This window comes from Phacochoerus africanus, chromosome 1 (assembly GCF_016906955.1).
Source record: "Phacochoerus africanus isolate WHEZ1 chromosome 1, ROS_Pafr_v1, whole genome shotgun sequence".
NCBI classification, from domain to species: Eukaryota; Metazoa; Chordata; class Mammalia; order Artiodactyla; family Suidae; genus Phacochoerus; species Phacochoerus africanus.
The window spans coordinates 61783175-61797688 of NC_062544.1; the positions used below are offsets into that span (position 1 = coordinate 61783175).

General features: G+C 49.1%; 1 protein-coding gene across 7 annotated transcripts in view; it reads right to left on the reverse strand.

Moving 5' to 3' along the window:
* PDZD2 (PDZ domain containing 2) overlaps positions 1-14514 on the reverse strand; it is a 417701-nt gene that overhangs the window by 15698 nt on the left and 387489 nt on the right. For all 7 annotated transcript variants that reach the window (XM_047767572.1, XM_047767605.1, XM_047767596.1 and 4 more), the window contains 4 exons: positions 11856-12000; positions 4863-8766; positions 3719-3836; positions 59-160 (listed from right to left, as the gene is read on the reverse strand). In XM_047767572.1, coding sequence (XP_047623528.1) covers positions 59-160; positions 3719-3836; positions 4863-8766; positions 11856-12000 — 4269 coding nt within the window. The remainder of the gene's footprint in view (positions 1-58; positions 161-3718; positions 3837-4862; positions 8767-11855; positions 12001-14514) is intronic.

Here is a 14514-nt window from a genome sequence, read left to right on the forward strand (position 1 = left end):
CAAATCCTGAGGCTGCTTCAGGAGGGACTCTCAATGGCATCTCGATGCTGTCACTCACCACAACTGCTTTTGGCTCCACGTCTGTCCCTCCTGCCACACTGAATCCCAGACCTGAGCCTTCTTTTTTATTCAAGACTATGAAGCAAACATCTTCTTTATTCTAGTGGAAAGAAACAGAAACAAGTATATTCTTTGTGCCAGAGTAAGGAAGTTCTGGTGTAAATCCTCCTGTAGAACCGCAGAGCTTGTCACCACTAACCCCAACGGTCCTGCAGGAGTTTCCACACCATGCTGGAACTAGGGTGCCCGTGTCAGACATCCTGCATCCCTCCTGGGTGGTGCTTATGTGGAGTTTTGAGGGTCCATCCTGTAGCTCCAGAACCACGAGGAAGATAAGATGAACCAGGGTGGTGGCAGGGACAGGGACACTTTAGAAGCCATTCTTGGCACCAGCCTGTGTCCCCCCAGATCAGATCATAGCGACCTACACCACAGCTCACAACAATGCCGGATCCTTAACCCACTGAGCGAGGCCAGGGATCAAATCTGTGTCCTCAGGGATACTAGCTGGGTTCCTCACTGCTGAGCCATGACAGGAACTCCCATAGCACATATTTCAATCATGAAGGAGATTCTTTATAATTTTCTAAGTCTATAATTGAGCAGAGCCTCTGTTCTCAGCAGCTGAGAGAAGCAGAGGTGCCAAGAGACAGAATAAGAGCACATTGAGGCTGTAAGTTCTATGTCCCCTCCCACCATGTTCAGTTCTTTGGGTTTCAGGTGCCATTGAAGCTGGCAGTCATAAAACACAAACTGCGTTGAAAAATAAAAGAAAATTAAAACTATTTGTCAACTCATATTGAGACTAAAACAGTCTTAGTAGGTTCCTAGTATTAAGTAACAAAAGACTGTCTTGTGTTTCATGCATCAATTGAAAGATACCTTTGGAATAAAGATTTTTTTTTTTGTCTTTTTGCCTTTTCTTGAGCCACTTCCTGTGGCATATGGAGGTTCCCAGGCTAGGGGTCTAATCGGAGCTGTAGATGCTGGCCCGTGCCAGAGCCACAGCAATGGGTATCCAAGCCACGTCTGTGACCTGCACCACAGCTCATGGCAATGCTGGATCCTTAACCCACTGAGCGAGGCCAGGGGTCAAACCTGCAACCTCATGGTTCCTAGTCAGATTCGTTAAGCACTGCGCCATGACAGGAACTCCAGGAATAAAGATTTTAAAGTGAAAAAAATTAGCTGGGTTAATTATTTTGAATTTTGACCTCAACCCACACAATAGATATGATTCAGCATCATTTTAAAGATCTGTGTTGCCAGGTTTCTCATGAAGTGATTTATAATTCATCAATTGGAGGTGTTCTCAAACACAGCGATAGAAAAAGAATCTAATAATAATCTTCCAGGATTGCTTTGACAGAGAAAGTAAAGATGTTGGAAGAAAAAAACCATCTCTGTGTTGTGCTGGGGAAAGAACTCAATATTTAAAAGAAACAGTGCTTTTAATGTTCTTAGTTAAGTCATAAAGAATCATCCCAAACACTTTACACCTTTTTAACAAGTTCATTCAAACCAAAGCTCCATATGCTGACACTACAATATCCTGCAGAAATTTGGGGGCTGGGGGCTGGGCTTTTGGCTTTATGGGCAGGTCAAAGCACATGTATGCTCAGACACTGCTGGAGAGAACAATGATTACTAGGCGTTCTCACAAAAAAACAGGAACATGTGGTCTGGGAAATGATCTCTGTGCAGTTTCAGGAAGTCTGATGCAGAAATTGAAATACTTCTCAGATATTTACATGCCTCATTGGAGCAAAGAGACAGAATATTTGAAAATGTGACACTTGCACTCCAGGACGTCTCGTCAAAAATTTTAACTTTTTCAAATTCTTTCCTTTTCCACTTGTGTTTGAGGATACAGGTGTGCAAGAAGCTGTCAGGCCAAGACCTGCCTCCCTGAGAAGCACAGCGCAGCATCAGGGAAGCTAGATAGATCACCTCAAGAGCTTTCCAGGAATTGCCCGTGTGGAAGTCACAAAACCAGGGCTTGTTTCCTGACTCTCGCTAATCTCTTACAGTGCCCTCCAGAGGCCACATGGAGTCATCTCATGCAGCTCCCTTTTTGACACCTACAGACCACACTCATCGGAAAAAAGCAAGGCTGGAAACTTCTGGTCTGAAGGTGGCAGAGAAAGGACATCTCTCCTCACTGCTCCTCTCTGAAATTATCTGAAGACAGTAAGAGAAAAAGGGAAAAGAAAGCTGCATTCTGATGAAAGGAGGAATAATCTTCAACACAAAGCCACGGTATCTGCTGGTGGTGAAAATGGAGCCAGAGCAGGGGATGGGGGAGGCTCAGAGCACAGCCCACCGTGGTGCTCAGCACCCACCTTCTCCAAACAAAAAGTCTCTACTTCGTTTGTGCTCCCTGATGATGTGCCTCTCATCTGTGAGGTTGGTTGAGACGCTTTGGTTTTCTCCTTATAGCTCAGACTGTAAAATGTCTGGAGCAAAGAGGGCCTGGCAAAGTGTGAACCCACTGGGCCACCATGACTCAAAATCCCAGAGTAACACTCTCATGCTTTGTCATGAGTTGAAGGAGGAAGGGAGAGGATGGACCAGTCCCTTTCACTGAAAGGAAAAGATGCCACATGTCTCAAGGTGTTTCCTCATCGCACAGATCCAAAGCAGGGCTGAGAATCCGAAGGGAGTGGAAGATGAAAGGAATTAGTGTCCTATCCCACCCTGTCTCCTCTCCATCCCAGCTCACTCCTTAGATGCCAATGTCATGGCTCTTCTGGGTAACAGAATTGTTGGAACAAGTTTGTGGGTGATATCAGTGGCCAGATACAATGAGCCACTCAAGAAAAATTATTCTTATTTGCTTTTTTCTCTAAATAGAAAATATTCATTTGTTAGGGTTCAGATCTCTGTGGGGCGTTCTGAGAAATGAAAGCGCTTCAGAATTCCCTTCATGGCTCAGGTGTTAATGAATCTGACTAGGAACCACAAGGTTGCAGGTTCGATCCCTGGCCTTGCTCAGTGGGTTAAGGATCCGGCGTTGCCGTGAACTATGGTATAGGTCGAAGACGTGGCTTGGATCCCATGTTGCTGTGGCTGTGGTGCAGGCCGGCAGCTGTAGCTCTGATTCGACCCCTAGCTTGGGAACTTCCATAGGCCACGGGTATGGCCCTAAAAAAAAAAAAAGTACTTCAGAGAAGCATTCTAGATATGAACTCATGGTTTCTTTTGTTATTGTTTATTGCCACAGCCAACTTATTGAAAGACTTGTAATGACTACTCAGCTTCTTTGAAGCTCTTATACTTGGGGCCAAGGTAGGGCTACACAGCTGTTAACTCTTACTTGCCCAGCAGGTGGCTCCCTTGACAGATGGTTTACGTCCACTTAGGTGGACAAAGGTACTTGTGCCTGTTCCCCACCAGATGCCTAGCCCTGTTTGAAGGATTCACTGCAGACAAATTCTAGGTGTCGGGGGTAAGTGGGGAGGATGGTAACCAGTTGCTACCAGGGAATTAAAACATCAGTGGTAGTAGCAATCTAACACTAAAAATTCAAGACAAGCAAACCTCTGAAGCAAGTGAGACAGAAGTCAGACTGAGTTGCAGAACTGGCCACTTGAAGGGCTCACCTGAGCACTAAGGTAGTGGCTGTCCCATCTTCCTGTGTTTTCTGTATTTCACTCACCTCTGATTGCGCTTTCGCTTCCTGAATGAGAGTTAGGACAGTAGATTTTGACCCCACGGATGTCAAAACAGACTGCAGTCTTTGCTGGTTCCCCGCCGAGACCAGAAGTTGATGCAAACTAAATAACATAAATGCATTTGAAGAACATTAATGAAAAAAGCAATTTCTCCATTTTATTAGGATGCATTTAAAACTATCTCCTTTCTACATTATTGCAGGTATTTTCTGATTTTCAAGCTCTTTTGCTCGCAATTCCCATTCCAAACTGCTTGAAGAATCCCACATGCTGAACAGGAATTTCATTCACTACCGACAGCAGTGGAATTCCTACGGATTCTGGGATCCCTCCAAGATGTTAGGGGATGTTCTGGAGTTTAACAGAAAATCTCAGACATATTAAATATTTTATAGGCTCAAGTGAAATATTTTAAAACAACCTAGAAATTTCCTGTTAAGATTCCAGTCACCTTCAAAGGCCCCGATCTTCCCCTGTCCTGCCATTTCTCTCACAGTGCTTCTGCCTAAGTGCCCTGCCCTACAGAAGCCTCTCTTTAGCGCAACATTTTGGCAAACACTTTTCCTTGCAGGCTCTTTATTTTTCCTGTAATGATATTAAGAACAAAATTGGAGGCTAGAATAAAAAAAGGACGTCAGTGAAATTTATTCAGAGAAATCTGAATCAAGTCTTTTGTTTAGCTACTTGTGTTCTTCCAACGTAACTTCCCACTTTTGACAAACGGACCGTGGGTTATGTAAGATTTTTTTTTTCTTTTTTTACTACTGCACCGGCGGCATGTGGACATTCCCAGGCTGGGGGTTGAATCAGAGCTGCAGCTGCTGGCCTATGCCACAGCCACAACCATGCCAGATCTGAGCGGTATTTGTGACCTACATTGCAGCTCGCAGCAACGCCAGATCCTTAACCCACTGAGTGAGGCCAGGGATTGAACCCGCATCCTTACAGACATTATGTTGGGTTCTTAACCTGTTAAGCCACAATGGGAACTCCACGTAAGAGGTTAACATTAGAAGGAGCTGGGCGAAGGATACATGGAAGTCTGTACTCCCTTTGCAACTTTCTATAAATCTAAAACTAGTCCATAAAAAAATTTATAGAAATAAAAGAGGAGGGGCAGATACTTACTTAACTGACCAGCTTTTTCCAGAAGGCAGATCCTGGGTTATCTCACTCATATCGTGGGCTGAACTGGGTACCCTGGGCTCAGTGGCTTTAGGGCTGGCCCTGTCCGCGCCCTTCACGGGGCATGAAAAGGCGGTGGACCCCCTGAGGCCTCCAGGAGAGGAGCCAAGTAACCTCTGGGGGACGATTTCCAGCTCGGTTTTGAAGAGCACAGCAGTCGGCCCAGCTGAGAAGTCCTCGCTGCAGAGCTTGTCAAGGTCAGGCATGCTCAGGGCTCTCAGCTCCTGCAGCTTCGAGCGGGAGAGAGGTGAGGCCTGGGTGTGACGCACGGAGGACTTATTCCTTTTGGCGGGAGACGCCGGGGTCACCGCTGGGGTGGGGATTCCCGAAGGACCCAGCGATCTCTTTGGGTCCGAGTCAGAGCCCTTGTTACCGGCCTCCACCAGGCTCTGCCGGGAGATGGTCAGCATCATGCTCGATGGGGACTTGGTCATCGGGGGGATGACGGTGCTGGCTTCACCTTGGCTTTCGCTGCAGGAACTCAAGCTGCGTCTCAGTGACCTCGATATTGGGTCACTGGCGTGGCCGAGGCTCCCGGAAGCCACGCTGCCAGATGACCGTCTCCCAACAGGAGGCTTGGAGCTGACGGACAGAAAAGGGGAGGCCCCGGACTTGGCCACAGGCCGGTCAGAATTGGCCAGGTTCTCAAAAGACTTGATCCTCTGCTTCACAGAGAAATATGAGGTAGATTCATGGGGCCAGTTCTGCTCTGCGTAGTAATGTCTTCTGGTGACTTTGATTTTGTCTGTGAGCAGGCAGCTCGTTTCCTGCACTGAAAGGACATCCCCTTCGTCTGTTGTTGGAAGGTTCCTTGATGTCTCCAGCAGGGGCTTTACGCTATACATCCCCTGTCCATTAACCAGGCCCAGCACACCACCTCTGGATGCCTTGGCCTCCAGGTGGCCCCCGCTAGTGGCAGGGCTCTGGCTGTCCCGGGGGGTGCGCCCTGGGCTGTGCAGGATGTGCCCCTCTCGGCTGAAATGGCTGGAGAACTGGGCCGGCATGGAGTAGGTCCTGGTCGCTGGCCTTGGCGTGAAGTAGGGATGGTCATCCAGTGCCGAGCCCGCTGGCGCACTGCTCCTGGACGTCCCAAGGGCGTCTGACATCTGGCCTGACTTTCCCTGGCAGGGATCTGCCTTTCCAGCTGGCAGCTGCGGGGAGGAGGAGGAGGAAGTCAGTTTCGCCACGGTGAAAGATCTCTGCGTTTCCAGCTCTCCCTGGGAGATCCGAGGCGTCAGTGAGGATGGATGATTTGGGGATGATTCCACTGACTGGTGACAGAGCCTGACTTCACTCTTCTCCTCACAGTTGCTCTGGGCCAAGAACTCTTCCTGTCTGTCACTCTCAGCTGTCTTGTCACCACATGTGTTCTTTGGCATCCTTTCAGAAGAGATCTCAATGATTTTCAGCTGGTTAGTTCTTTCTAGAGGCTCACCAGCAGTCACTTTGCTTCTTTTGTCACCAGTCACCCCAGCCTGGGTGGCTTCTGCTGCTGAGTCCAAGTGACTGGATTGGGGCCGCTGGCCCTGCCTGGGAAGGGTGGCTTCCCACTTGCTGGCCCCCGAGGACCCACTCCTTGGTGCCAAGGGACTCGCAGGCCCTGAGGCTGCAGGGGGAGCCTTGCTTTCTGGTCCACACTTCGGAGACCTGGGTACTGCTGGGCAACCTTGGTTGGGTTCTGAGTGCACAGCTGGGTGAAGCCTACCGCAGGCACCTTGCTCAGGAAGAGTCCTAGGGGAGGACAAGGGTGACGTGAACGTCCTGATGCTGGTATCCGAGGCCGAGGGCTTCAGGGAGCCTGGGGCCCCCAGAGGAGGCTTGCCCTCCAGCACACTCTGGGGAGATTGGGGGGCTGCTGCGGTGTTTTGATCCTGTTCCTCATGGTCAGCTGTGTGGAACCGGTGTGCCACCACCTTAGGAAGCATTTTGTGGGTGGCTTGGGGGGAAACAAGGGTTTTCCTGGGCTCAGTGCTCCCAGCCTTCCCCATGTGAGCGGTGGGGGCCTCGGAACTGACTTTGCTTTTGCTTTTGATGCTCAGTCTCTTCAGCTTAGGACCAGCTTTGGTTTTCTGACAGTTACTCAAAAGGGTTTCCACGGAACTTTTTTTGGGCGGGTCTTTATTCTCAAGATTCAGCTTCAGGAGAGGAGAGCTATCCAGCACAGCAATCCCCCTTCTGTGGCTTGAGCCCAGTGCCTGACTTTTGGGGTCTGGACTTCTGGCCAGCATCGTGGTTCGTTCTGTTTCGGCTTTGCCCTGCGGATGTGTCCCTTGGTTGTTTTTATTTATCTCTTTAAACCAGGCCACGATGGGCCGCCTGGAGATCATTTTCGGCTTCTGTAGTGAGTCATCTGGGTCCTGACTTTCGGAGATGTGCAGGTTCCCCAGGTCCCGCAGGCCGACCTCAGGGACATCTGCACTGAAGGAGGACCCACGTTCAGTGGTCTGCACGTTTGTTTCTTGTTCCTTAGGTGGGGTCTGCTCCTCCAGCCAGTCGTGCTCCAAACCATTCACCATGTTAGGAGAGCTGGGGGTGTCAGGGGGGCCTGGAGGGGGCCGGGTGGCTTCCCCAGTGTCCCCTGCCCAAGGGGGACTGTGGTCCAGGGACACCCTTGCAGCCGCAGGAGGGGGTGGCTGGGGAGGGCCCAGGGCTGTGGGGCCCGAGGCAACAGGTGTCAAGGAGGCTGTGTGGCGGGAGTCTCCCTTTGCTGGGCCCAGGGCTCCCCGCTTGAAGGGCAGGACCTTGGCGAAGGCCGGGCCGGCGGCTCCCCGGGCAGAAGCAAGGGCCGGAGCGGAGGGCCGGTTGGGGGATCCACTCGAGGAACAAATTTCAACCTGCTCCTCCTCAGACTCTGTAGTGTCTCCCTTGTGAGAAGACCCACGAGGACAGGGACGCGGAGGGGACCAGCTGTCCCGGGTGGGAGCTCGGGGGGCTTCAGAGAGTGACTCAGGCTCGGAAGATGAGTCCTCAGCATCTCCGTACATGGACGAGAGGGACGGCTCCGTGCTGTCGCCCAGGCCCGAAAGTGACGTACTATCTTCGTGGAGGTTGCTGAGATTTCTAGAGTAGTTGCTCAGAAAGCTTTTATTCACAGTAAAGTGTTTGTCGGGATTGATGGAATCCAGAACCGAAGGCTGGGCAACCCACTGCGGGGGCGGGGCCGGGCCGGCGGCACGGGGGCGCCTCGGGGTGGTGTCGGGGGTCTGGCTCTCAGCGGCCGGCGGGGGGCCCTGGGCAGTGCCCTCCTGGCTCAGTGGCTCCCCTTTCCTGGTAGTTGGGAGCCTGGCTCCAGAAGCATCCAGCTCCTCGATGAGCGTGTCGATGTCAGTCATGGGGCTCCCCTGGGGGCAGCCGGTTCCCAAGGCACTGCCGCCTCCCTCCTGGGCCTCCTGGCTAGGGGACTGAGGTGCCCTTACACACCCGGAGCCTGTTCCCTCCTGCAGAGACAACTCCTGGCATTTTTCAGGGACGAGGATTCCTGTGGTTTGCAGAGCCTTGCTCTGGTGACCTGGAAGCTCCTGTCGTTTCTCCTGGGACGTGAGGTCTGGTGACAGCACGGCGCTACCTGGAGATGTCCCCTCGGCTTCGGATCCCACATCCCTATGCCCAGCTGCCTTCCTGATGGCATCCGGTGAGCTGGCTTCTGAGACTGCTCTCATCTCCAGCTCAGGTCCAGCCATTGCTGTCTTCCCCAGGGATGTGCTGTCCTCAGACATGGGGACCCTGGGTGACTCTGGCTCTCCAGGGCCCTCAGGATGCCTCACTCGCCCTGTGTCCACAGAGGTCTTGCTGGAGTCAGGGTGAGCCTGTCCCGGGGAAGGGACAGGGCCTGGGGAGCTGTCTTGTCCTGTGTTGAAAATGAAAACAAAAGATGGGTTGGTGGGGGAGACAAAGGGGAAAGGTGAGAAAATAGAAAACCTCTCAATTAAAAAAAAAACCAGAAAATTGTAAACAGTTTCAATCTTTTTGGGTCTTTTTCAGAAGACATCTCACAGCTTTAATGTAGGCCTTCTTGTCGTTCTGTTTTTGTCTCTAAAATTACAGAGTGTTCACATCTAACAAATACCACCCTGCTTTAGAGGCTCTAAAATAACTCAGACTGGCTGGCAGACTGAACCTTTGCTTCTGCCCTTTTTGGATATTTTTAAGGATGGGGACACCAGAAATCCTTCCACTTGTCTCTCTACACCATCCGCCCTGTGATGGAAAAAGCCACAGGAGTCAGGCCGTTGTTCTATTTTTTTTTTTCTGTCTTTTTAGGGCCCCCACCCCATGGCATATGGAGGTTCCCAGGCTAGGGGTCTAATTGGAGCTGTTGCCACCGGCCTATGCCTCAACCACAGCAACGCCAGATCCAAGCTGAGTCTGCGACCTACACCACAGCTCAGAGCAATGCCGAATCCTCAAACCACTGAGCGAGGCCAGGGATCAAACCCGCAACCCCATGGTTCCTAGTTGGAGTCCTTTCTGCTGAGCCACGACGGGAACGCTCCGTTGTTCTATTTGACTCCTTAGCTTTGATGATTCTGCAGATGTCCCTGGTTGATCACATGGGGGTTGAGCCCAAGGCAGAGAAAAGGCTAAAACAGTCCAAGCGGGGAACTTTAGGGACTTACTGCCTAGGGCAGGAGAGGAGACTAATTTGGGAAAATACACGGAATGCTTCAGATGGGATGGTAAGCTGTCCTGGGCTCTAGCATGTCCTGACCAGCTACAGGGAGCGGGTGACCTAGGAGGTCAGATTAGTCTGGAAGCTGTGACAGAAGAGTGGGGACTTGAGTGGGGTTCTGGAGGGACAGTTTCACTCCAGATGCATAAGTGAGGTGGGATAGGGCATCACATCCCTACCCAGAGAAGCAAGAAAGAGCACGGAATATAAATGAGGTGCCGGCAAAGATGACACCTGCCTGGAGAGAGTGGGAAGTCAAGTCACCCCATGAGATGAGTTCTAGGGCCACTCTGTCCTGGAAATGCCTGCTGAAAAGGCCTGCATACAGGCTATCCTGTCCACCTCTGGCAAATGGCATCGTACAACAGGTGGAGAAACTGGCATAAGATCACGGGATCTCTATTTTCTTACAAACTCTGGGTCTGAGGTTGGAGTGAAAGACTCACTCACAATGGGAAGCATGTCTCCCCCAAAAGTTATATTCACTCCACATCTCCCAAGGAAATCATCTTAACTGCATATGTCATACCCTCTGAGGTGCCTACATCAATAATTAAGAACTAGGAGTTCCTGGTGTGGCACAGTGGGTTAAGAGTCCAACTGCATTCGCTGGGGTTGCTACAGAGGCAAGGGTTCAATTCCCAGCTGAGTGCAATGGGTTAAAGGATCCGTCATTGCCGCAGCTGTGGCGTAGGTCGAAGCTGTGTTTCGGATTCAATCCCCAGCCCGGGAATTTCCACGTGCTATGGGCAGGCCATAAAAAAAATTAAGATCTAAAATACTAGGACTTAGCACTGTGCTAAGAGTTTTTCATGCACTTAATTTTTCTCCCAACAACGTGAATGTCTGCACTGGAATGGTGGGGAACCGAGGTACAGAGTGGTCAAGCAATGTATTCAGGGTCACAAAGGTTGTGGCCAAGGGGCACCCCAGGGTCCTGGCTCCACAGCCCACCCTGTTACCTAAACTCTGACAACACAGCCTCTGTAGAGAGCACCTCGCAACAAGGCATCGAGACACCCCTGGGGACCAGACACAACTTCCCCAGGTCCCCAGTGGGCACGACAAGATTCCCATACACAGCCTCTGTCCTTCTCTGCTCAACCTTTTTGAACTCCCTTCAGCGTGACTTTGCTGCTTCTGCTGGTGCCAATGATGGGGAAAAGTAGCAACAAGGAGACAAACAGAGGGGATGTGAGGCTGTTTTTCGGGCTGACTCACTTGCTGAACCTTAACATTTTGCTAGCCATTTGACTTTTGTGCAAAGTATGTAATGTCCAGGGGTTTTACTGAAGGAGATTAAATTATATGAGGCAGTCCATGATGTCACCTTTCAAAATATTCTGTCACTTGGAAACCCCAAACACCTGATAATGGGAAGCACATTGGCTCTGTTATGGCACCTCATGGAGCAGAAGGCCATGCAGCCTTCACAACTGGTGTCGTAGCTGTAGAAGGACATTGAGGGTTTGGTGCAGCTTCCTAACTGGAGTGGGTTACAGGTGTGCTGATAACCCAAACCACCGGTGCTGGGGACGACCTGCCAGTCACTCAGGCCTGGGAGTGTCTTGCTGACCTTAGCAGGCTCCTTGGCTCTTAGCTTCTGTGGTTTCATGAGGTTAAAATGTATTAATGTTTTATTTGTCCTCTGTGGAGGTTTCTGCTGCCATGTTTATGATTTCACAGAGGCAGAGTTTCGGACGGGTAGGCTAAACTTCTGTTTCATCTCCTGACTCATTCATTAAGGTACGTGTCACAGAAGGGCTAAAGACTGTGGACTGGCTGAAGATGGATGCACTCGACATGGAATTTAAACTATGAGTTTACAGAGTTCCCGCCCTGGCTCAGGGATTAATGAATCTGACTAGGAACCATGAGATTGTGGGTTCGATCCCTGGCCTTGCTCAGTGGGTTAAAGATCCAGCATTGCCATTATCTGTGGTGTAGGTTGCAGACACGGCTTGGATCCCGAGGTGCTGTGGCTGTGGTACAGGCCGGTGGCTACAGTTCCGATTAGACCCCTAGCCTGGGAACCTCCATATGCCATGGGTACAGCCCTAGAAAAGATAAATAAATATATAAATAAATAAACAAACTATGAGTTTAGGCACAGTGATCTAGTAAAGTTGTTAAATGCAGCTAGCTTTAACTATCATTAATCTGCCTAAGATTTCCTGCGCCCTCAAAAGTTTTCACATGTGATGCTTTTATTAAAGTAACTTCTCCCCTCCCATCCTGAAGCTTCACAAGTGATAAAATAATCTTACCTGTTTTGGATTGTTGCCCTTGCTTGGGTGCAGCTTCAGGTGGGTTCTCTGTGGGGTGACCGGCATCTGGATGGGGCAGGGAGCCAGCTGGCCCCCAGTCGGTGGGGACCTGCCCGTCCCCAATGGTTGGCTTCCCCAGAGATTCCTGGCACAAGGACAACGAGGAGTCACTGACAATGGCTTTCAGGGTTTCTGCATCCTAAGACATCATATACAGGGGAGTGCTGATTTGGGCAAGTTCAGAGTCCTGGACTAGAAGCCATAAGGTCCAGATTCTGGGTTTAAGTTCATGATCAAGAAATTTGATGATCTTGAAATCAAGAAATCAAGAAATTTCATGATCTTGTCGCTCTTCCTAAGCCCTAAGTTTTCTCAGCTTTAAGATGTGAGTGATTAGAAAAATGCACATCTCGGGAGTTCCCATCGTGGTGCAGTGGTTAACAAATCTGACTAGGAACCATGAGGTTGTGGGTTCGATCCCTGCCCTTGCTCAGTGGGTTAAGCATCCGGCGTTGCCCTAAGCTGTGGTGTAGGTTGCAGATGCAGCTCGGATCCCGAGTTGCTATGGCCCTGGCATAGGCTGGCAGCTACAGCTCCGATTAGACCCTTAGCCTGGGAACCTCCATATGCCGCGGGAGCAGCCCAAGAAATGGCAGAAAGACAAAAAAAAAAAAAAAAGAAAGAAAGAAAAAGAAAAATGCACATCAAAACCACAAGGAAGAAATTTTCTTGTGGTGGATCAGGTTAAGGATCTGGGTTGCTGCAGCTGTGGCACGGGTTTGATTCCTGGCCCAGGAATGTTCCCATGCTGTGGGTGTGGCCAAAAAAGAAAAAAAAAAAAAAAAGCCCACAATAAGATATTACTTATACCCATTAGGATAGCTAGGATAGCTACAGTCAAGAAAATAAATAACTAGTGCTGGTGAGGATGTGATGAAATTGGAACGTCCTGCATCGTTGGTGGGAAGGAAAAAGGGTGTAGCCACTATGGAAAACAGTATGGAGATTCCTTAGAAAAATAAAAACAGAACTACCACATAATCCAGCAATCCCAGGCGTTTCCGTCATGGCTCAGTGGTTAAAGAACCCAACTGGTATCCATGAGGATTTGGGTTCTATCCCTGGCCTTTCTCAGTGGGTTAAGGATCTGGCGTTGCCATAAGCTGTGGTGTAGGTCATAGACGAGGATCGGATCTGGCATTGCTGTGGCTGTGGCTGGCAGCTGTAGCTCTGATTAGATCCCTACCCTGGGATCTTCTGTATGCCGCAGGTGCTGCCCTAAAAAGAAAAAAAAAATCAGCAATCCCTCTCCTGGGTATATATCCAAAAGAACAAAATGCAGGGTCTCCAAAAGCTATGCCTACATCCATGTTCACAGCAGTGTTATTCACAATAGCTAAAATGGGGAGGTAACCCAGTCCTGGAGAGATGAATGGATTCGCAAAATATACATACAGGGGACTGTTATTCAGTCTTAAAAAGTAAGGACATTCTGACACATGCTACAACATGGGTGAGCTTTGAGGACATTATGCTAAGTGACATAAATCAGTTACAAAAAGACAGATATTGTATGATTCCAGTTATATGAAGTATGCGGAGTCATCAACATTTTGGAGACAGAAAGCAGAATGGTGGTTTCTGGGGCTGGGAGGCGGGAATGGAGAGTTAGCAGTGCTTAATGGGTGTTTAATGGGTGGAATTTCCATTTTACAAGATAAAAACCGTTCTGGAGATAGATGCTGGTGAGGGTTACACAAAGTTATAAATGTACTAATACCTTTGAGCTGTATACTTTCATGGTAAAGACGGTAAATTTTATTTATTTATTTATTATTATTATTTTTTGTCTTTTTGCCTTTTCTAGGGCGGCTCCCGCGGCATATGGAGGTTCCCAGGCTAGGAGTCTAATCGGAGCTGTAGCCACCGGCCTACACCAGAGCCACAGCAACACGGGATCTGAGCTGCATCTGACCTACACCACAGCTCACAGCAACACCGGATCCTTAACCCACTGAGCAAGGCCAGGGATCGAACCTACAACCTCATGGTTCCCAGTCAGATTCATTAACCATTGCGCCAAAGACGGTAAATTTTATGTGTATTTTACTACCATAAAATATTAGAAAAAAGATAGGGATGATAAAATTTGCCCTAACTCAGAGTTTGACATAAAAGATGATTAAATGAGACAATGGTTACGAAACCAACATGTAGCTTACAAAAGGCTATGGAGAGGTGAGGCATTATTGTTATAATATTGCATCACGATATGCAAGATCACAATCAGTTCCTTAGGTTGGGAGTTAGTGAGTAATATGGATTCGAAAAATTAACTTTTAACATTTCAAAACTGCACTTCAATCAAGTATCAAGTACTTCATCTTCCTTCTTTTATCTAATACCTTCTGTCAAAACAATTTTTTAAACAAAGTTGCTAAAAAGGTAAATCAAATTTATTTGAAATTTACACGCTGAGCAAAGGAGTCATAAAAGTGGCCCAAAGGTGGCAGTAGAGGAAAGAGGTGAAACAGAGGAGTATCTTTTAGCTACTCTGGTTACAAAAAAACCAAACAACATTTAGTCCATTATCTGCCGAGGGAAATCTACACAACGTTTAACTCAGTGAATTTCCTGTTTACCAGTAAGGCATAAAGGT